A 24,333-nucleotide genomic window follows, 5' to 3' on the forward strand; every position below is an offset into this window, starting at 1 on the left:
GAAGGTAAATCAAATAGACTAGACCACACGAGACCACTCAGTCTGTACAGCATGATCCCATCACTGTTATCAAGAAAGCATGTACTGGGCATTCAGATCAGATCAAATCAGATCAGTCGCTCAGTCGTGTCCAACTCTGCGACCCCATGAATCACAGCACGCCAGGCCTCCCTGTCCATCACCAACTCCCGGAGTTCACTCAGACTCACGTCCATCAAGTCAGTGATGCCATCCAGCCATCTCATCCTCTGTCATCCCCTTCTCCTCCTGCCCCCAATCCCTCCCAGCATCAGTCTTTTCCAATGAGTCAACTCTTTGCATGAGGTAGCCAAAGTATTGGAGTTTCAGCTTTAGCATCATTCCTTCCAAAGAAATCCCAGGGCTGATCTCCTTCAGAATGGACTGGTTGGATCTCCTTGCAGTCCAAGGGACTCTGGGCATTAGGCTAAGGGACTGGGCTAAGTGAAATAAGTCACACGGAGGAAGACGCATATATGGCATCTAAACAAAGAGTAAAACAAGCCAAACTTGCAGGCACAAAACAGATGGGATAGGGAGCAGACAAAAGGAGATCAAAAGATACAAACTTCCAGTTACAAAATACATAAGTCATGAGGTGCCATGTACAGAAATGGGACCACAGTTAAGAATACTGTGCTGTATGTATATTTGCAGTTGCTGGGAGTTAATCATCACAAGAAAAAAAACTGTAACGATGTAAGGCTAGTGATGTTAGTGATGTGAACTGGATTTGCTGTGGTTATTATTCCACAATATGTACAAACACAGAATCACTGTTACACACCCCAAATTCATGTTACATGTCAACTATGTCAATTTTTAAAAGTATATATTTGTATATACAAAGGGATGGGGGAAAATGTGATGGACACCCAGCTTAATATTAACAGTAATTGAACCTTAATGGTGTTATTATTATTTTTTCCTATTTGTATCAGCACTATTTAAACAATATGGATTTGGGGTATTTTTTTAAAAAAACAAACATTCTACGGTTTCTTGGTTTTTCAAAATTTTGATTGGAGATTAACTGTTTTACAATGTTGAATTGGTTTCTGCTGTATAACAATGTGAATCAGCTGTAAGTACACATAAATCCCCTCCTTCTTGAGTCTCCCTTCCACTCCTCCCCATTGTTTTAAGGTTTTTAATTGAGCCATTGAATAAAGAAATAAAACCAAAATAAGGAAACCAACAGCTAGTGGAGTGAAACAGGTAGATTGTGGAAGGGGAAAAAAAGTGAATTTCCTCCCCTCAATTTCCTTCTATTCAGAAATGACCAAATCTATACATTTGCTAAACCATTCTCCAGACAAAATGACCTTTCAAGAAAAAAGTAAAGAAAAAGTAGGCCTAGTGATGAGTGTCTAAACCAGACCTTAAGGCACCTTCAGAGAGGAAACACTGCCAAAAGCCCTTTCTGGCCCAGTCTGCATGCAGTCTACACAGCCCACTTCTCATCTAGGGGAACAGGCCAATAGAGATACAGCACCGTCTGTTGGGACTTGCAAATTTACAGCAGTCAACGGTGATTTAAACCCACTTGACCCTTAAATCCTGGCTAAAAGTTACGACAAACACATGCAAGAAACAATACTATGGTCTTGTCCAAAATTAAAATTGTCTTCTGTGCATACACTTGTACAGGATACCTATATTCTAGAGGGCAGGTACAACTCAAAAGGGCCACTCTTCTTCCTATTAGGTTCAATCTACCTTTCCACCTTTTACATATCAATTTTTCTTTTGGGAAGAGGCTGAGATCTTATAACTATCTTATATTGGAGCCTTATACTTTCATTTTATCCTCTGGTCTCTGAATAAAAGGTCCAATTCCAGGTGTAAGAAACCACCACTACACTCTCAAATAATAAGGTTCTCAGTGCTTATTCACTCTTTAGAAGCATCACAACTGAAGAACAGAGAAGTTAAATGAGTTGGCCACAGTCCCGCTATTAGTCAGTAGTAGGACAAACAAAAGAACAACTCATATTTCCAATTCCCAGTTCAAACTGTTTTCACAACAAAAACTGAAATTACATACACACACACACACAGAATTATACAAGTAGGTCCATTAAAAATTACTAGCCTATCCAGGAGGCTAAGACATTTTCCTACCAGCCCACTTCAGCTATCAAAAAAATTCAACATGATAAAATATAACGTTCAAGATTTTTCAAACAATTAAACAAAACAAAAGCTTACTTCCTAAACAAAAGCTACAGTTAAATATAATCAAGAGAAATATAAGCAGTAATTTAACATAAAGCTGATGATTACACCCAACATTACTCCCGACACACAGCGGTCACCATTTTCTTTAGTTACCATTTACTGAGTGCCCTCTATGTACAAGGCACAGTGCTAAGCACAAGGCTACTGCTGCTGCTCAGTCGCTTCAGTTGTGTCTGACTCTGTGTGACCCCATAGATAGCAGCCCACCAGGCTCAGCCATCCCTGGGATTCTCCAGGCAAGAACACCGGAGTGGGTTGCCATTTCCTTCTCCAATGCATGAAAGTGAAAGGTGAAAGTGAAGTCGCTCAGTTGTGTCTGACTCTTAGCGACCCCATGGACTGCAGCCCACGAGGCTCCTCCGTCCATGGGATTTTCCAAGCAAGAGTACTGGAGTGGGGTGCCATTGCCTCCTCCGAGCACAAGGCTAAGCACTTTACAAACATTCATTTAATTCTGAAAGCCACTTCAGGAGGCAGTTCTTTGACTATCTACTTTTTACAGAGGAGGAAAAATTAAACACAGATGCTAACAAAAGTGATGTATAGCTAAGTCAGTATTCAAATCCAAATCTGTCAGACTCCAGAACTCTCATTCCTAACTACGCTACACTTGGCACACTGAAATATGAATATGGGTTCATAAAGACATTTGTTCTTAATTTTGTATTTTAAATGCAATGTTTGTCTACTGGTAAATACATCTGAGTACCAAGCATGTGCCAGGCAGTGTTTAAGGCACTTTTATACTCGAGAGAACAAATAAAGAGAATTTCCAAGGAGATCACATTATATAAACAGTAACCTAGCAGCTAACACATGCCTTATCCTGATCACTGTTCAAAGTGTTTTACAAGTATTAACCCACATAATTCTAAGAAATGACTATTATTCCCATTTTACAAATAAGGAAGCAGATACTGAGTTGAATAACTTCCCCAAAATAACACAAGAGTCAGGATGTGAACCTAGATCATCTGGCTTTCAACTCCTAACCTCCCTGCCAATTTAACTCAAGGAGCCACTTAAACATATTCTAAATAAACTCAACTATACCACATTTATATGCCAACAAATTTAGGCTCAAAATATATTCTCACAGTAATACTATTCTGGCGGATGCTTAACTAATTCCTATCAAGTAAACTGATACAAAGGACATTTTTAGAATCAGTTTGCCAATCATCATTCAATTTTTCCTTTTTAACAACAATTACTTTTCTAACCCCAGTCTAGGAGAAAAAGCCTCAATTTTCAAGATAGGTGTCACAACTTAGATATCTGAATCCTAAAATTATTTTGCCAGTATTACAATTTTTTTAAATTACAGTATTCTTGAAGATCATTTCTAAATGAACCCTAAAGCTTTATTACTATTTTAATTTTTTTTAAGTTCCTGTCAGGATATGAAATAAGAATGTTCCTCTATTAAATAAAACTGGGCAAACTATGAAATCAGATCCAAATAGCACATTCAATGTCTAATTTAAGAAAACAGTGTAACCTTAAAAAAAAAAAAAAGCACAATAGAATATAAGACCTGTGGTTTTTGACTTTGAAGAAAGAAATGAACTCAAATTACTCCATTACAGATTTCAATTTTGATTTGTCCCATCTCAGAAAAACTAAAATCCTTAAATTATCATTTGATTTTGACCTATTTAGCAAACAGATTAATACTTTTTCCTTTTTTTTCATACAAGAGCTCAAAAGACATGAATCAACTTTTACAAATATAAACGACATGAATCAACTTTTACAAATATAAACGATACTCAAGTTACAAGTTTAAAAATGTCATATGCTATAATTTCAAGAAGTGATCTATGTAGCAAACTTCTTTAGACTCTGGTTTAGAAAAAAAATATTTCTAACACCTCTCCCTTAAAAAGCAGCATCCCACTATAACAGGGCAAGATTGGGTAAGGACTGCATGGAAATACATCACAATTCTGGAATACAAACTGCTGATGCAATCCACCAGTAAGTTTAAAACTAAACTGTGATAGCTAAAGGGGATCAGCTGTATTTTTATGGGTTGCCTAAAAGTTCAATTAAAAAAAGAAAATTGAAAAGGAATTATGTTTTCTACAGTCTTAGTCTTAGCAGTTGCTGAAGCACAAATGGTACTTCTTAAAACATGACAACAGAGCAATTATCTGATGAAGTGAAGTGAAGTCGCTCAGTCGTGTCCGACTCTTTGCGACCCCATGGACTGTAGCCTACCAGGCTCCTCCGTCCATGGGATTTTCCAGGCAAGAGTACTGGAGTGGATTGCCATTTCCTTCTCCAGGGGATCTTCCTAACCCTTCGGAATCAAACCCGGGTCTCCTGCATTGCAGGCAGACGCTTTTACTGTCTGAGCCACCAGGGAAGCATGAAAACATGAAAACAGAGCAATTATCTGATAGGATAGTTTAAAAATACTGCTGGTTAACTTTACAACAAAACTAAGTATGCCCTAAAAATACCATAGGACACAGTGCTTAAATGAAGTCCAAGTTTACGTAGTATATAAAATCTGTTCAGAAGACCTTCTAAGTAGGAGTGCATACTTTTCGGAAAACAATTTTGGCCATTTGACATGAAATATGTTCATGCCCTTGATTCAGTGATGCCAACTCTGGAATCCATCCCCAGGAAATGCAGATCAAATTGATGTACAACAGCAAAACCCTGGAAACCACTCAAATGTCCAATAATGAGGAAATGATCAAATACATTATGGTATATCCACAAGATATGCTATAACAGAATAAATTATGAAGGCATTAAAGATGGTTTTAGAACAGAAGAATGTGTACATGATAATTAAAACAAACCACGATACAAACATTATAAATAGTATCTCAAAACTTAAAAAAAAAAAAAAAGGGTTTGGATATACACATTATTAAAAAAAAAAAAAAAGACGAAAAGGAAATACTTTGATATGCTGACGGTAGTTAATCTTGGATGGTAGGGATAACAAGCGGTTTCTATGTTATAGTATTCTTTCCAAATATCTACTAATGACTTTGTGATAGTTTGATAATTAGGGGAAAAAATCTTCTAAAAATAGTAACTATTTTTTATAGTACAATGAATTTTGTATCCATGTGCAGTGACATTCTTTATCTTAAAAGAAACTTAACATTTGAGAAACTTAGTGAGTGCTTTAAGTTGTGAAATATCCTCTATGATAGTAATTTAAAATGCCTTAATGCACTCTTAACAGCTTTTTAACAAGAACATTTTGCTCTGGGATTCTAAGCCTGCATTGGAAAAAACAATGAGTGAGGGGGAAAAGGATAAAGAAGTTGGAAGAAATGCTCCTTAGCAAGTTGCTTCCTGTTCCACAATTTCGAATCTCTATCTGAAGGCAACCCGGAAGGCCAGCTCCTATAGTCACAGTTCAGATTTGCTAAACTTTACAGGTGAATATAAAAACTATTTTTGGCATTCTTACCCGAGAGTAATTCAATAAGAAACACTCTGATCACAGAATTATTTCTCCTTTTTTTTTTTTAACATAGTTCAGCTTCTCTGGTAGCTAAGTGCTAAAAAAATCCGCTTTCGAATGCAAAAGATGCAGATTGGATTCCTGGGTCAGGAAAATCCCCTGGAGAAGGAAATGGCAAACCACTCTAGTATGCTTGCCTGGAAAATCCCATGGACTGAGGAGCATGGCGGGCTACAGTCCATGGAGTTGCAGAGACTTGGCAACTAAACAATAAAACATAGTTCAATAACCCAACAACGCCTGTTAGCCAGTTATTTAAATGTTCAAACATAATAATATTCCACTGTGCTGTATGCCTCAGTTCAGTTCAGTCGCTCAGTCCTGTCCGACTCTTTGCGACCCCATGAATCACAGCACGCCAGGCCTCCCTGTCCATCACCAACTCCCGGAGTTCACTCAAACTCACGTCCATCGAGCCAGTGATGCCATCCAGCCATCTCATCCTCTGTCGTCCCCTTCTCCTCCTGCCCCCAATGCCTCCCAGCATCAGAGTCTTTTCCAATGAGTCAACCCTTCACATGAGGTGGCCAAAGGACTGGAGTTTCAGCTTCAGCATCAGTCCTTCCAATGAACACCCAGGACTGATCTCCTTTAGGATGGACTGGGTGGATCGCCTTGCAGTCCAAGGGACTCTCAAGAGTCTTCTCCAACACCACAGTTCAAAAGCATCAATTCTTCAGCGCTCAGCCTTCTTCACAGCCCAACTCTCACATCCATACATGACCACAGGAAAAACCATAGCCTTGACTAGACGGACCTTTGTTGGCAAAGTAATGTCTCTGCTTTTCAATATGTTATCTACGTTGGTCATAACTTTCCTTCCAAGGAGTAAGCGTCTTTTAATTTCATGGCTGCAATCACCATCTGCAGTGATTTTGGAGCGCAAAAAAATAAAGTCGGACACTGTTTCCACTGTTTCCCCATCTATTTCCCATGAAGTGATGGGACCGGATGCCATGATCTTAGTTTTCTGAATGTTGAGCTTTAAGCCAATTTTTTCACTCTCTTCTTTCACTTTCATCAAGAGGCTATTTAGTTCCTCTTCACTTTCTGCCATAAGGGTGTGTCATCTGCATATCTGAGGTTATTGATATTTCTCCCAGCAATCTTGATTCCAGTTTGTGCTTCTTCCAGCCCAGCGTTTCTCATGATGTACTCTGTATATAAGTTAAATAAGCAGGGTGACGATATACAGCCTTGACGTACTCCTTTTTCTATTTGGAACCAGTCTGTTGTTCCATATCCAGTTCTAACTGTTGCTTCCTGACCTGTAAATAGGTTTCTCAAGAGGCAGGTCAGGTGGTCTGGTATTCCCTTCCACAGTTTATTGTGATCCACACAGTCAAAGGCTTTGGCATAGTCAATAAAGCAGAAATAGATGTTTCTCTGTAACTCTCTTGCTTTTTCGATAATCCAGCGGATGTTGGCAATTTGATCTCTGGTTCCCCTGCCTTTTCTAAAATCAGCTTGAACATCTGAAGTTCACGGTTCACGTATTGCTGAAGCCTGGCTTGGAGAATTTTGAGCATTACTTTACTAGCGTGTGAGATGAGTGCAATTGTGCAGTAGTCTGAGCATTCTTTGGCATTGCCTTTCTTTGGGACTGGAATAAAAACTGACCTTTTCCAGTCCTGTGGCCACTGCTGAGTTGCTGTGTGCCTACTTGCCCCTAATTCATGGGCAGATCATTCTTTCCCCCAATTCATGTCTTCAAATACACACATACGCACGCATACACACACACAAACACACACACACACACACAGACTGTATGTGTGTGTGTGCATGCATGTGTAGTCCTCAAATGGTAGTCAATACGCTTAAGATGTTGGATTTAAAATGCTGTTCATATTCGTAAGAGGAGTATGCTTACATTCAAAATAAATATTTAAGGAATTAAGATCTCCCGATTCACAGCTCTATGATTCTGATCTCAGGTCTACACAGGTAGGTAAGGAGAAAATGCACTGGCCCTGGGTTCTAATTTTATCTCTGCTACTAATTAGCCTTAGGAATTTCACTTAACCTTTCTGGATCTCCTGGCTACATCTATAAAACAAGGATAAAAGTAGACCACTTAATTTTTTTTTTAACAAACTTAAAAAAATTATTCTAGGTCCAAATTTCTACAGTCTTTCCAAGTATCTCCTTTTCGTAATTCTCAGGAGTAATAAACTTTTCCTTTGATTAACCTATGAGCTATCAACACTTCACAAAAATGTAGAGAAATTTTTTATACTACTACTACTTTCAAAAATACACAATGTCTATAAAACTTATCTCATCCATTTTGGTAAATCCTATCAAACATTTCTTCATAACTATCCTATAACCCATCTAAGAGTCTCAGTTAAGAGTAAAGGTTACTCAACATAAATTACACATACAAGACACATGATTTATTATGCAATAACTGCCGTAATACTTAGCAATAAGCAGTATTTCATTTTCTAACATTAATCAAAAAATTAAAGACTTGGAGGTGTTCTACATGTAAGTAATTCAGCTTCACAAACCTCTACAGTAAGTTAAATAACGTCTCTCAGTCTTATTAACTTTTAAGGCAGTAAATATAGTCACATTTTAATGTGATGTTTACAAAAAGTTGATATTTACCTAAGAAAACCAGTTTCACCTGAAGCTTTTCATACCTGGAAAATTACTTTGAATTTGAGAAATAAATGGCCATCTTTCTAAAGTGACACATAGTGTTCAACACGTCTGAATCTCTGAGTCTATAAATCAAACATTTTATACAAAGAATAATGCAGTTGATTTTTTAAAAATAAAGCTAAATTTACTATTTTAGACATACTGTTTCTATCTAAAACTCTGTAAATTCACTATAGACTACTAACTTTTCCCTCACCCTCGATATATAAGAAACACGGATTAGGTTAAAGCCTGAGGTTTAAAAAAAAAATTTACTGAGGTCTCTTTTTTCCAAGTTTCCCTGGTGGCTCAGCAGTAAGGAATCCACTTGCAAACACAGGAGACTCCAGTTTGATCTCTGAGTCAGGAAGATCCCCTGGAGAAGGAGATAGCAACCCACTCCAGTATTCTTGCCTAGGAAACCCCATTGACAGAGGAGCCTGGTGGGCGTCCATGGGGTCGAAAAAGAGTCGGACAGGACTTAGTAACTGACAACTTTTTTCCATCATCTTAAAGGCCACAGGCAATCACAGTCATAGTTTTTTTCTTAACAGAACCTAGTCACATTACGGTCTTTCCTGGTGGCTCAGAGGGTAAAGACTCAGTCTGCAATGTGGGAGACCAGGGTTTGATCCCTGGGTTGGGAAGATCCCCTGGAGAAGGGAATGGGTACCACTCCAGTATTCTTGCCTGGAGAATTCCATGGAAAGAGGAACCTGGCAAGCTACAGCCCATGGGATCGCAGAGAGTCAGACATGCCTGAGTGACTAAGACTGCATCTGCAACCCACATTCAGAAAGAAGAGTCTAGGTAATTCCCGGGCAGTCCAGCGGTTAGGACGCAGAGCTCTCACTGCCAAGGGTCAGACTTCAATCCCTGCTCAGGGAACTAAGATCCTCCAAGCTGCACAGCTTGCACAAACCGAAACAAAAATAAGAGTCTAACGTTAAAACACTAGTTCACTTTGAGTTCAACAGCTTTCCAGATGTTAACAGATCGGGGGAGAGGGAGGACACGCTGCGATTACTTGTCATGATCTATGAGTCCACTACAGCAGTCCACATTTGAATACCTACACAAATGCAAAGGAATGACCTCAGCTAATACCTTTCTAAATATTTTTCAAAATGCCATTTCTGCATTAAATGACTGTACCCACTACAAATAATACAACACTTACCATTTATCTAGCCCCTTCTACGGGCAGGCATGATGCTCATCACTTAACATCTGTCATCTCATGCACTCACAGCAACTCTGTAAGAAACCTATTATTAACTCCTCTTAATAGATGGGCAAGCAAGGACTGAAAGAGGATACAAGGCTGCTAAGTGGCAGAGCCAGATTGCAAATCCAGGGTTGTTTGACTTCAAAGCTCATGCTCATTATGTCAAGCTAACCTGTCTACTAAACACACAAGCATGAAAATCGAGCTTATGGTTTCAGGAGTTCCTCAAGATTTACTAAAATCTTTTTAGGTTTCCCAACCATAACTATTTCTCTGTAACAAATACAACTGATTGTAGTAATAAACCTACAAAACACTGTAATTAAGTCTTCTCAAAAAGAGGATTTAGGAAGAGACATCAATTCTTCAACATCCCAAAACAGTATCAGAAAATTTACAATTAAATGAGCTCAGCTTATCTTTTCCACATCATATAAGGAGTTCGAATATGGATACTTAGCCAAAGCCTGAAGTTTTTTCTTACTAATTTTAGTGGTATTAGATATCCAATCCACTCTTTTAGGCCTGATGAAAAGACAGTCATCTCAAGCCTCCAGCCCAATAACATTACAAGAGCCAAACAAGTAGGCAAGTTTTCCTTATGCTTATATGCAATATTCCTCAAAACAAGTCTGGATGTCTGCTCATCTCTACTTCTCCTTCCTGTTGCTCTATCACTGCAAGGACTAAGAGTCACAAGTTACACAAGTTGTGTTCTCCAACAAGACAGGCGTGTTTGAATCATTCCACTAACCAAACCAGTTGGACAGCAAGTCGCCAATAAAAAAAGGATTTCACCCATCATCTAAACGGTGGAAAAACTGCTGCCATCTCTCCTTGGAGTAGCTCAAAAGTTCATCCCTGACAAGCTCAACTCCCTATCAGCTAAAACTGAGTCACAGCAACTCCTGGGCTCTAAATGAAGACTGAGGAGAATCGTTCACTCTTATTCCTTCCCCTGCCAACCAAACGAGCAAAATTTAATTATCCTCCTTCCCTCAATCACCAATGAATAAACACCACGCTGTATATAGGTTCCCAGGGCAATGTCTTTCCCTCCCAGAAACTCATTCCCTGGGCGTGGATGTTTCTACCCAGTCCCTTCCTTTCTCTGTATGTAAGAAAAACCATTACAAAAGACCAACACCTCTTTTCCAACTTTATGCTGACCACAAATCTTATCCTCTAGACGAGGACAATTAGCTCTAGAAATACAGAGACCCCACCCACCCACCCAACTTCTTGGCTTAGTAAAAGCTGTGCACTTGTAAATCAACTATACTTCAAATAAACAAATTAATTTAAAAAATAAAAGCTGTGCACTATTATGGACTGGCTGGAAATGTCTGTCTTCAGCTTTGCCGGCGAACGCAGCACAATCTACTCGGCCCCTCGGGGAACGGGTGAGAAAACCAATTAACTGAATAACACGAGACAAGCTGCCCAAAGAATTGAGGGATGAACCCACACGGGTCCCCTGCTTTGCTCACACTGGTGCTCTCCGTCCCGAGTGGCTAGTTGAGACAATCTCAATTATTTTAGGCTTTCTCACGGGACAAACGGACTCGCCAAATCCCACCCTTCGGCAAGTGACAAGCTGAAGTTAACCCCTGCGCGGCCCGAAAAGACCAAACTCGAAGGAAATCCCAGACCCCCACCCCCCAAGCGCCTTAAAAATGTGACAAGGCCAATTACACCCTTTCCAAACCCCGGCCGCGACGAGGACACGACGCTTGGAAGAAGACGACTAAATGGAAATAACCCTTCAACTGCCGACCGCACCGATACACTTCAGCCACCAACACGCGGGAAACTCCAGGTCCTGACGCTCGGGGAGGCGACCAGCACAGCTGCCCCCTCCCCCGACACGCACACTCCCAAGAGCCCGGCCGCGCTGAGGGGACCCCCACCCCCCCACCACCAGCCCGGCCTTCGAGCAGACGCCGGGCCGGACTCGCGGGCTGCGGCGCCCCGGGAGGGTAAGCGGGAGGGCACTCACCGCGATGACATTGACGAAGGTGGTCTTGCCCGAGTACTGCAGCCCCACGAGCGTCAGCTCCATCTCCTCCTTCCAGAAGAGCGAGCGGAACCAGTCCAGCAGGCGGGAGATGAGCGCCAGCATGATGGCGGCCGGGAGGGAGGACGGACGGACGGGCGAGCGGGCGGGCAGCGGCGGCGGCGACGACCTGCACACGAGCGGGCCTCGGCCCGGACCCCGCCAACGGCTCCTCGGGGCCCCGGCGCGACACAGGCGGACACTGGCGGGCGACGGCGGCCGGAGCCAGGAAGCCGAGCCGGTCATATGACTCGCCCTACCCCCCACGCTCGTCCCCGCGCCGCCGCCGGCGCCCACGGAAAGAGCGGCAAGGCCCGTCCGGCCAGGCGCGCCCGCCGCCTGCAGCGCCACCTGGTGGAGCCTCCGTGCAGCACCGTGCACCAGCGTGCCGCCCTTGGGCTCCTTTCCTACTATACTCCTTGGCTCATTCCTGTTGATTCATTCATCATTCATTTTCTCTACAGTTGTTTACTGACTGTCGGCTCTGTATGTAGACTTCAAAACTCTGCGGGTTTCATCATGAAAATCCCTGTCCTATGTAACAAAAGATGGAAGCCACACGTGTTTATCAGTAGAGGAGTGATTAGCACATTCCCAAAACTGAATACTGTTTTTTAAAAAATGAGAAAGTTTTCTGTAAACTGATATGTAATGATGTCCAGGAAGTATTTTCAAGGTACATAAACTAAGGCACCAACTATGCATTTATGATATTTTTGGTATAATATGGGAAAACAAGAATACACATGTACATATATAAAACACATATTATGGTTGCATAAAGAAATGCTGGAAGACTAATAAAAACAGTTTTCTATTGGGGTGAGGTAAACTGGATGGTCAAAGGCAGAAATGGGAATGAGACTTCTCTGAATATCTTTTTATATCATTTTCACTTAAATCATATAAATGAGTTGCCTGTTGAAAAGTTTAATTTAATTAAAAGGTACATTAAAATGTCTGCAAGGTTTTCAGATTTTAGAAAACCCTCCCTATGAGGAGCTTACCTTCCACAGAGGGAGAAGAATAGGGAGTGGCCCCTGATGTAGTCAGACTAGACCTCTCAGAGGAGGTGACCCTCAACGTGATAACCTAGAGGCCATGAGAAGGAGAGCGAGGCGCTCATCCGGTGGAAGCACATTCCAGACAGAAGGAACAGCAAAGACTCTGAAGGGGAGAGGTGTTTAGAATGCTCTAGGAACAGAATTCAGTGCTGTCAGCTCAGATTAATAAGACAGAGAGTGGGAAGAGAGATGAATGGAGGCAGAGGCTGGGATCAGAAGAAGGAAGGCATGGGGGCTCTAGTTCGATCTCGGTGTAATAGGGAACTGGGAAGGTGAACCAATTTATATTTTTAAAAGTTTGCTCTGGCAGTTCAATGCAGCAATGATAGTAGGAAGACACTGTGGATTGAATTGTGTCCCTGCAAAAGATATGTTGGAGTCCTGACCTTCCAGTACCTCAGAATGTGACCTTTGCAAACGAGGACCAAAGCAGATATAATCAGTTAAGACGGTCTTAGCAGGGTACAGTAGGCCCTTAATCGAAAATGACTGGTGTCCTTTATAAGAAGAGGAGAAGATACACGGGCACAGAAGGGGAGAAAACCACGGGACGACAGAGGCAGAGACTGGAGTGTTGCAGCTGCAAGCCAGGGAACACCAAGAAATGGCCAAGAAACCACCACTTTTCCATTTAATAGAAAAGTCACTTCTTACTTCCTGATTCTACTTTCATATTAAAAGAAAAAAAAAAAAAACTTTATATCGGGACTTCCCTGGGTGTCCCGTGGTTAGGACTTGGCATTTCCACTGCTGCGACCCAGGTTCAGCCCCTGGTGGGGAACTGAGACCCTGCAGCTGTGCAGTGGGAGCAAAAACAAAAGAAAACCAAAAAACTAAAACTAAAAACTTTATAAATTATTTTTTGTCATAAAAGCACAGTATGATGGTTGTACAACAATCAAGAAGTACAGAGGCATAATCTGTCTGTGGGCATCCTCACTTCCCCATCTCTGATGTAACCCATTTGAAGAATTTTACTTTTTTATTGCTCAAATAAACATTTATGGGCTTCCCTGGTGTCTCAGACAGTAAAGAATCCACCTGCAATGCAGGAGACCTGGATTCAATCCTTGGGTTGGGAAGATTCCTTGGAGGAAGTCATGGCAACCCACTCCAGTATTCTGGCCTGGAGAATCCCATGGACAGAGGAGACTGGTGGGCTGCAGTCCATGGGGTCGCAAAGAGTCAGACACGACTGAGTGACTAAGCACCCAGCACCAGCAAATGTTTATACACATATATGGCATAGAGAATTTTCTCTTAAGCCCCAAAATGGGCACAATGTTGTAGGTATTATTCTGAGCTTCCTTTGTTCACCTACAGTTAAATACATTTCATTAAAAATAAAACCATAAATATTCAAATATTCAAAACATCATTTCCTAATTATTTTAATACAGTTTACTATTAGCTATAATTCTTGAAACTATGTACATGTATCCACAGAATGGAAATACCCTGTAACGGAGAACATTTCTTTTCAAAAGTCTGGGTTCATCGATGTCTCATTAGTAGCTTGAGATGAACCACCGGGGATATTTGCACCACTGAAATAGGCAAACACTACAAATTAGGCTCCTCCCTTCCCCAGTGAGCCAGTTATTAGACATTTATTGGCACACCACTGAGAGTAAATACATAATTCGTAGCATTCAAATGAGAATGAAGTAAAATAATTGCAAATTAGATGAAGTAAGGTAATGAAAGGCAAGCTGGTATATTTACAGCGTTTACAGAAGAAGGAACCTTGTGGTATGACCCCGTCCGCCTATCAGCAGTGTGAACTGTGCAAGTCGCTCAGTCTCTCTGCGCCTCTGTCCACTGTGAAGTGAGAGAATTGTTACCAGCCTCAAAAGGTTATTGTGAGCAGCAAGTGAATGAGTCCACGTGAAGCTCTTCATATAGCGCCTGGCACAGCATTCACATTCACGAAATGCTAGTTATTATTTCTGGAACATAGTGACTCCGGACATTTAGTTAACAATATAGGGGCTCATTTTCTCATCTGAAAAACAGGGGTAAAGATACCACCTTTATCTGATATTTTAACCAAAGTCCTATGTGGGTACTCCTCCCTTTGAACTTTATTTAGAATTAAGTTTTAAAAATGGGAATGCCAGATCATGTGCTCAGATCATTCCCAGGTCACATGAAAGGTCAGGAATCCCAGTGTCCTGAGAACGTGGATGAAGAGAACAAGGCAAATCAGAATGACGCATGTGCTTGCTATATGACTGTTGTATAAGAAAAGGAAAATTCTACGGCATCAGAGCTAGAGGCATCCCTGAAGACCACTCTAGTTTTAGCTATCAGAAAAAGAATTTTAAAAAGAAGATACATGTATATGTACAAGTAAATCACTTTGCTATACCCCTGAAACTAACACAACATTGTTAATCCACTCTACTCCAATATAAAATAAAAAGTTAAAAATAAAAACAGAATGACTCGTTCTTGCCAGGTGTATGAGAAGTTGATCTGTCCCAGCTTCTCCATTCTTTGGCCACTGAACAAAGCTTGCACTGTGTCGATCTCAAAAATAAATAATCAAGAAGAAAAGAAAAAGGCAAACAAAGAAAAAGAAAACAAAACAAAACTGAGACACAGAGGAGGAAATATCACAGCTAGGGACATGATTTTAAGTTGTAATTGCCTTCAGAACAAGTACCATTTTGATTTAAACCAAATAAGTCGTTCCGAGAAAATAGGTGGTTAGTTGTCTTAGCTGTCTGTTTTGTGAGCCTCACATTTGTCTAATGAGATAATAGTTTTGGACAAAGAAGAAGATGGGTGTGACACATTCCATATGTTCCCACTGGCCTGACTATCAGCCTCACAGCGTCTTAAAATGACAGCACCTGAGCCTTCTCCGCAGGACATGGCTGCATCTTGGCCAAGTCAGTCAAGGAGCCAGAATGTTTTCTTAGCCGTGGATGTCAGCCCAGGTTATAGAGAGAGTCCTTCGAAATTGACAAGGGGAAGAATGTCAGCTTTGTCTTTTAAAAGGAGGGTAGGCCTCAGGAACAGGGAGGCAAGGAACAATTAGGGAGTTCTATTTTTTTTTTTTTTTTTATTTGGCTGCGTCAGGTCTTAGATGGATCACGCAGGATCTTTCACCGCAGCATATGGACTCTCTAGTGTTGGCACAACGGCTTAGTTGCTTCCTAGCATGTGGGATCTTAGGTCCCCCACTAGGGTCTGAACTGAACCTGCGTGCCCTGCGTTGGCAGGCAGATTCTTAACCACTGAACCACCAGGGAAGTCCCAGGGAGTTCTCTTTAGAAGGAACACTCATCATGATTCTAAAACTGAGCTAGTTAACCCCATTGTAAGAAAAGTCAATCATTAGAGAATTCCAAGGCTCCTCAACACTGAGTGATGAAAAGAGCATTCTGCTGACAGGGAAAAGCCTTAAATTAAAAGTTCTTCTTCTGGCTAAGACTAAACAGTAACCTTGGGCAAGTCATGTCCCCTCTCTGGGCTTTAGTTTCCAGTATCTATGAAAGGTACAAAGGGAGGTAAGGACATGAAATAAAATGCAACAAAGTAGAAAAAAATAGAAAAAGAAAAGAATGCAGGTACAAAATAGAAGCATTAACTTTTTTCAGATGGATCTCTCCTTCATCCAGGTCATCACTGCTTTTTGGTGGAGTTGATTACTGGCCAGTGTTATGGTTTCGGGGATAAAAGTCTAACCAGATAAGAAAGGGGATGGGTCCTGGAGAAAGAGAACCAGCAAGGCTTTCTTGATGTTCAATTCAGTTCAGTCACTCAGTCATATCCAACACTTTCAACCCCATGGACTGCAGCATGCCAGGCTTCCCTGTCCAGTACCAACTCCTGGAGCTTGCTCAAACTAATGTCCACCAAGTCAGTGATGCCATCTCATCCTCTGTCATCCGCTTCTCCTCCTGCCTTAAATCTTTCCCAGCATCAGGATCTTTGCCAGTGGGTCAGTTCTTTCATCAGGTGGCCAAAGTACTGGAGCTTCAGCTTCAGCATCAGTCCTTGCAATGAATATTCAGGACTGATTTCCTATAGGATTGACTGATTTGATCTCCTTGCTGTCCAAGGGACTCTCAAGAGTCTTCTCCAACACCACAGTTCAAAAGCATCAATTATTCGCCACTCAGCTTTCTTTATGGTCCAACTCTCACATCCATACATGACTACTCGAAAAACCATAGCTTTGACTAGACCAACTTTGTGAGCAAAGTAATGTCTCTGCTTTTTAATATGCCATCTAGGTCTGTCATAGCTTTTCTTTGAAGGAGGAAGCTTCTTTTAATTTCATGGCTGCAGTCACCATCTTCAGTGATTTTGGAGCCCCTCAAAATAAAGTCTTTGCTGTTTCCATTGTTTCCCCATCTATTTGTCATGAAGAGATGGGACTAGATGCCGTGATCTTTGTTTTTTGAATGCTGAGTTCAAACCAGCTTTTTCACTCTCCTCTTTCACTTTCATTGAGAGGCTCTTTAGTTCCTCTTTGCTTTCTGCCATAAGGGTGGTGTCATCTGCATATCTGAAGTTAGTGATATTTCTCCCGGCAATCTTAATTCAAACTTGTGCTTCATCCAGCCCGCATTTCACATGATGTACACTTCATATAAGTTAAATAAGCAGGGTGACAATACACAGCCTTGATGTACTCCTTTCCCAATTTTGAGCCAGTCTATTCTCTTTCTTGTTGCAAAAGAAGCCATTCTTTGGCGTAAGTCATTTTGTGATGTAAGCCTGGCCACAATGTTTGTTTTTGAGCAAGTCTCAGTAATTAATGATGTTAAGGAAACAAGGGAAGGCAGGAACAAGGGGAAAGCAGTCAAGAAACAACAGTTCAGGGACAAAACAGAGTCCAGTTCCTCTTCAAGAGCTATACATAACAATCTGACACAAATCTCTGAGTTCTGCAGGAATTAAGGTCCCCACATGCTGAGACCCCAGACTGGTGGGAACCTAAGGAATGATGATGTTGACCTCTTCTGACTCCCGTGACTTTAATCAACCAAAACGTGGATCCTGGCAACCTTTGCCCCAATTCTAGGCTGAATTCTCTTCTGCTCAAGCCCTTTAATGAATATGCACGCACTGTGCAAGCCCCTTCATGAATATGCATGTCCTCAACTAAAGTTTTGCTGTTCAAGGAGGCACCGCTTTGGGAAAGATCCCGGTGTTCTCCTTACTCGCTGCAAGTAATAAAACCTCTTTTCTCTGGCTCTTTGGCTTAGTTGTGTCTTTGGGCTCAACTCTCACCAAGAAGCAAATCCAGTTGTAAGGTAAGAAAACACACATTCTGGAGTCAAGGAGTAGGTTTGCATCCCAGTTTTCTCCCTTCTGACTTTTGGCAAATTACTACACCTCTCTGAGCCTAAATGGAAATATATCTACCTGTCAGGGCTGTTGGAGTTCCTCGGTGGCTCAGCGGAAATGAATCCCCTGCCAATGCAGGAGACAAAATTTCGATCCCTGGGTAGAGAAGATCCCCTGGAGGGGGAAATGGCAACCCACTCCAGTATACTTGCCTGGGGAATTCCACAGGCAGAGGAGCCTGGCAGGCTACAGTGCATAGGGTCGGAAAAGAGTTGGACACAACTTAGAGACTAAAAAACAACTTAGGGTTGTCACAAGAGTCAAATGAAACAATGCAACATTGCCTCTCAGCAGAGCTCTGTGCACAGAAGGTGCTCCTTAAATGCCACTACTGATGCTTCTCACACCCGAGATCCCAATGCCTCACATGGAAGGTCTGTGTTGTGACAAGCACACTACCCAGCAAGTGACCAACACAGTCCCCTCCTAAGGCTTCCCATTCTACAGTCACATGCCCTGGGGGTCCTGTCTGTTTCCAGGGGCACTTTGGAAGCACTTAAGATACATCCTATGGTTTCAGTGTCGAAGCCAGAGCTTCTCAACCTCAGCACTATGGGCATTTGGGGCCACAGAATTCCAGCTGTGGGCAGCTGTTCTGTGTTCTATAGAATCTCTAAAAGTATCCCTGGCCTCCATCTACCAGGCCCTGGTAGCACACCTTTTTCCCAGTTAGGACAATCAAAAATAGCTCCAGACATCCCTTAGGGGCAAGACTGCTCCCACCTGAAAAACCGCTGGATTCAACGTTACTCTTTGGTGTTTGTTTTTTCCTATTTCCCACCGAGCTGTCTTTCAAATCCAACCTGGGGCAATGGTGTACCGAGAGGTGGGAGCAGCAGCAGTGGCACCCAGGTAGGAGGACTATTTTATCACCAACCTCACTCAATACTGCAGCGCAGAAATACTAACAAACAGCTTACTTGCTACTGGTTTACTATTGGGTTTATCTTCTCTCCAGACAACTAGCTCCTTTCTGGGGACACCCAGCACCCCTTGCTGCTGTGCCATTGCTCTGGTGCAGTTAGGGTTAGGCTTCTCCCCCCGCACCCATATTCTTACACCGTCAAAAATAACCTGCACATACTTCAGGTTCAGAAACAAATATATGGAGTTTGAAGAAAACTGAAAAAAAAAAAAAACAAATTATTTTAGGCAAAATTTCTCCTGCTGCCTAGGTTGAGCTGCAGATTGGACCTTTGGGAAGGGGACAGAGGATAAGACTGGCACCTTCTGTTTCCTGGTGTTTTCATCTCCCAAGGCTGCTATAAAGAAGGATAGCAGATTGGAAGTTTAGAAAACAGAGATGCTTTGTTTTACAGTCTGATGGACAGAAGTCTCAGATTGAGCTGTCATAGGATTGTCCCTTCTGAGAGCTGTAAGGGAGCATGGTCCAGGCCTCTCCCGCAGGAGAGGTAGATTGCTGGTAGATTCTGGTAGATTGCTGGCACCCCCTGGCATTCCATGGCTTGTACAGGCATCACCCCATCTCTGCCTTCATCCTCATATGGCATCTTCCCTGGGTGCATGCCTGACTCTGTGTCCAAATTCCCTCCTTTTATAAGGACACCAGTCATAGAGGGCCACTTTCATAACCTCATCTTAACTTGATTACCTCATTTCCAAATAAGGTTACAGTCTGAGGCATTGGAGGTTAGACCTGCCTAAGGGGCTACCTCCCATCAGTAGGTTGAACATGAAATTTCTCATCTAAATGGGATCCTTTTGAGAGTGAAAGGGGGTGCTGTTAATAATTATGCCAGAACTTTGGAAGTCAATCAGAACCACCCTGGTCAAACTGAGGTCTACGGTCACCCTACCCATGAAGCACAGATGCCGTGGAGACAGGGAGCCAGGCGTGGGGAGCAGAAAGTGCTGGCTTGACTGGCATGGCTGTGGTAGACTGGCCTTCTCCAGGCATGGCAGGTGTTTCGGGCTGACAGTGCCCCTCGTGGTACACTGGAAGTACCTTACTTGCAGTTCACTGGATTCAGGCAAATGCCTCTCTGTGTTAGCAGGTGCCTTAAGGATTCCTTCCTTTAGAATCAGAGCACTTAGGAGTCTTATCTTTTTTTGCTGAGATCTCCTCACTCCACCAGGAGGTCTCCACGGACAAGACCTAAGGCAGCTCCACCTTAGTTCTCTCCACTGGAAAACCACATCTGCTCCCCTGGGAACACTCACTGTACTTTGTCTTCACAAACTTTGGGGGTAAGCTCACCCCCAGCGTGGTAACACCTTTTCCTCTTCAGTCAGAACAGCTAGTCAACCCAGGCCACATGTTTTAGATTTCCCAGATGGCCTCTCTAAATGGTCCCTTTAAAGCCCATTCCCCTTGGTTTTAAGCTAAGAGAACTAGCCTCACATGCCCGCTCCCTGGCTGTAAGATTGGGGGGTGGGGGGGATTCAACTCGTCAACAGCTCTCTTCGAATACTTTTTCCTTCAATTTCCCTCTCTAGGTCCCTTTCCTACCCTCAGTGGGGGTGAAGAGTTCAGCGCCTCCAAGCCATCTCTTTTTACAATTCTGCAGGGCGATCTCACACATCTCATTGATATGTGACATGAATTTTGGTTTTGGTACTTCGGCCAAAAGCCAAACCAGTTTCATCCAAACCATTTTTTACTCTATTATTATTAACCAGACTGAGGCCCTCTGTCTGGGAAGGCAGGTTGGCCTTACTTGGCATTCCCAGCCCTTGGCGGCAGGTCGGACACCTGGTGGGTGGTTTAGTTGCAAAGTCGTGTCTGACTCTTTGTGACCTCATGGACTGTAGCCCGCCAGGCTCCTCTGTCCATGGGATTTTCCAGGCAAGAATACTGGAGTGGTGTGCCATTTCCTTCTCCAGGGGATCTTCCCAACCCAGGGATCGAACCGGGGTCTGTGGCACTGAGGCAGATTCTTTGCCGATTAAGCTACCAGGGAAGATCCTATCTTCCCTGAGACCTAGCAAGGGAAACTGTAAATGTTTGCCAGTGAATGAAGTAATGGCCAGTTTCCAGTCCTCTCCACATGCGGATCTCTCTCCTTTGACAACGTTTCAGTTTGGTCGTATTAAACCCCTAAAACAACCTGTGATAATGCAATAGACAGGCGTAGAACAGGGAGATGTAAGTGAACTTCCGTCCAGCTTTGGAAAGGATGCCCTTGGTTCCCGCAGGCGGGGTGCGCGCAGGAAGCTGGGCGGCGGGAGCCGAGGCGCCCCCACCGCGAGGCTCCCCGCGGTCTCCGAGCCGCGCCGCTGCCTTTGAGCTCCAGCTGGCGGCTGCCGGGCGCACTGCAGGGCTCCTTCTGGCAGCTAGAGAGAGGAACACGGTTCCCAAGCGCCGCGGGATCGTCTGGGATGCTCCGGGAGAGTTTCATCGGCTGTCAAGCCAAGTTCAAAGGCGGCCTGGAAGCTTTCAGAATAGATGCGTCAGTCCAAAACACCCCGACGTTGACCAGACTCAGGCAGGTGGCCTGCCCTGCGGATGTACTGGGGGAAGACTGATCCTAGGCAGCCAAAGAAAACTTTGTTAATGACATGGGGTTCCACAAACTGCTCTGCGCCAAAAATACGCTGTGGAACAGAAACACTTGAATAGACCTTTCAGATTTTTTTTTTTAAGAGTTCATTATTATTGTACTGGATGTTTGTGAGAGAAGACAAAAGCGCTTGGGGAAATAAATTTTGACATGAGCGGTACTTTTTATAAAATAATTTACATTATATATAGTGTAAATTATATAGGACTTCCCTGATAGCTCAGTTGGTAAAGAATCCTTCTACAATGCAGGAGACCCCAGTTCCATTCCCGAGTCGGGAAGGTCCCCTGGAGAAGGAATAGGCTACCCACTCCAGTATTCTGGCCTGGAGAATTCCATGGACAGAGGAGCCTGGCCGGGCTGTCGTCCGTGGGGTCGCAAAGAGTCGGACACCAGTGACTGATGTCTGAACTGAACTGAACTGAGTTTTCTTTAGTAATAGTAGTGATAGTAAAAATAATAATGGCAAAAACAGATCAAGGACTCACTTATGTGTCAGGTACTGTGTTAAACGCTTTATATAGACTGCTTCATTTAACCAGTATGTCCTTTTCATGTGATGGATACTTTTACCACACCCACTTTACAGATGTAAAAACTAAGGCATACAGAAGGTGGGTAATTTGCGTTAAGTTTGGGCAACTTTCTGCTGATTTTTCTCATGTGTTTATGAAGATATGTGAGTGCGTGTGTATGTGTTTATGTACAATTTCTATTAATGAAATTAAGTATAATATGCTTTTGTGAAATCTGCTTTTTTTCACTAAACACATTAGAGGCACCTTTAAACCAGAAGTAGCCTTATAATTTGGCTACTTTCACAAAAGCATATTACATTTAAAGCCTGTAAGTAGCCCTCTAATTTGGCTTCATTTCACTGAACAAGATAATCTCCCTAAACCTCAGTTTCCATGTTTTCACCAACATGACAGTTCACTTATGGATGTGAAATACCTGCCTGGTATATAGTAAGTACTCAAGAAATTACAACTGTTAATATCCTGATTAGCATTCCTAGTTAATGGTCAGGTGTACCACTGTTAGAGAAGGGTGTGTGTATGTGTGTGTTTTCATTTAATGCAATCATCCTAATGCAACTAAAATCTATTGAATTTCAAGGGCTTGCCAGTTCTCTCTGGGTATTTTGCTTTGAGAGCTTGATTTTGTGGGCTCAATAAGAGGAGGGAAATAATAGATAGCTGCTAATTAATGTTTAAGCTACTTTCTAATGAGGCTCAGAGAAGCAAACAGAAAATACAAAACAGGTGAAATGCCAAGAAGAAATCTGACAACAGGAGATCAAGTCCAAAGCCTTCCCCCTCAGGGACTTCCTTCATGGTTCAGTGGCTAAGATTCCATGTTTACAATGCAGGGGGCCCAGGTTCGATTCCTGGTGAGGGAACTATATTCCACATGCCTCAACTAAAAGATCTCATGTGGTGAAATTCAGATCCAGAGAATCCAAGTAATAACATTAATAAAATTAAAGAAAAAAAAAACTGTCACCTAATCCCCAAACAGAAACAGACCCATAGACATAGAAAACAAATTTATCGTTACCAAAGAGGAAAGGGGAGAGGGATGAATTAGGAGGTTGGGATTAACACACACACTACTGTACATAAAATAGATAACCAACAAAGACCTGTTGTATAGCGTGGGGAACTACACTCAGTACTTTGTGATAAGCTATAAAGGAAAAGACGGAGAAGGTACTGGCACCCCACTGCAGTACTCTTGCTTAGAAAATCCCATGGACGGGGGAGCCTGGTAGGCTGCAGTCCATGGGGTCTCAGAGTCGGACACGACTGAGAGACTTCACTTCCTCTTTTCACTTTCATGCACTGGAGAAGGGAGAAGGCAATGGCACCCCACTCCAGTACTCTTGCCTGGAAAATCCCATGGATGGAGGAGCCTGGCAGGCTGCAGTCCATGGGGTCGAGAAGAGTAGGATATGACTGAGTGACTTCACTTTCACTTTTCACTTTCATGCATTGGAGAAGGAAATGGCAAGCCACTCCAGTGTTCTTGCCTGGAGAATCCCAGGGACGGGGGAGCGTGGTGGGCTGCCGTCTATGGGGTTGCACAGAGTCAGACACGACTGACGCAACTTAGCAGCCCCAGCAGCATAAGGGAAAAGAATCTGAAAAAGAATATAAATGTGTGTGTGTGTGTGTGTGTATAAAACTTTACTGTATACCTGAAACTAACAACATTGTCAATCAACTATCAGATCAGATCAGATCAGATCAGTCGCTCAGTCATGTCCGACTCTTTGCGACCCCATAAATCACAGCACGCCAGGCCTCCCTGTCCATCACCAACTCCCGGAGTTCACTCAGACTCATGTCGATCGAGTCAGTGATGCCATCCAGCCATCTCATCCTCTGTCGTCCCCTTCTCCTCTTGCCCCCAATCCCTCCCAGCATCTGAGTCTTTTCCAATGAGTCAACTCTTCGCATGAGGTGGCCAAAGTACTGGAGTTTCAGCTTTAGCATCATTCCTTCCAAAGAAATCCCAGGGCTGATCTCCTTCAGAATGCACTGGTTGGATCTCCTTGCAGTCCAAGGGACTCTCAAGAGTCTTCTCCAACACCACAGTTCAAAAGCATCAATTCTTCAGTGCTCAGCCTTCTTCACAGTCCAACTCTCACATCCATACATGACTACTGGAAAAACCATAGCCTT

General features: G+C 42.8%; 1 protein-coding gene across 1 annotated transcript in view; it reads right to left on the reverse strand.

Annotated features, from left to right (window-relative positions):
- ARL8B (ADP ribosylation factor like GTPase 8B) overlaps positions 1–11,968 on the reverse strand; it is a 56,216-nt gene extending 44,248 nt beyond the window's left edge. The window contains exon 1 of the mRNA XM_006074602.4: positions 11,638–11,968. Within this exon, the coding sequence (XP_006074664.2) occupies positions 11,638–11,940 (303 nt within the window). The 5' untranslated portion in view covers positions 11,941–11,968. The remainder of the gene's footprint in view (positions 1–11,637) is intronic.
- Positions 11,969–24,333: the final 12,365 nt, after the last annotated feature.

This window comes from Bubalus bubalis, chromosome 21 (assembly GCF_019923935.1).
Source record: "Bubalus bubalis isolate 160015118507 breed Murrah chromosome 21, NDDB_SH_1, whole genome shotgun sequence".
Classification (NCBI taxonomy): domain Eukaryota; kingdom Metazoa; phylum Chordata; class Mammalia; order Artiodactyla; family Bovidae; genus Bubalus; species Bubalus bubalis.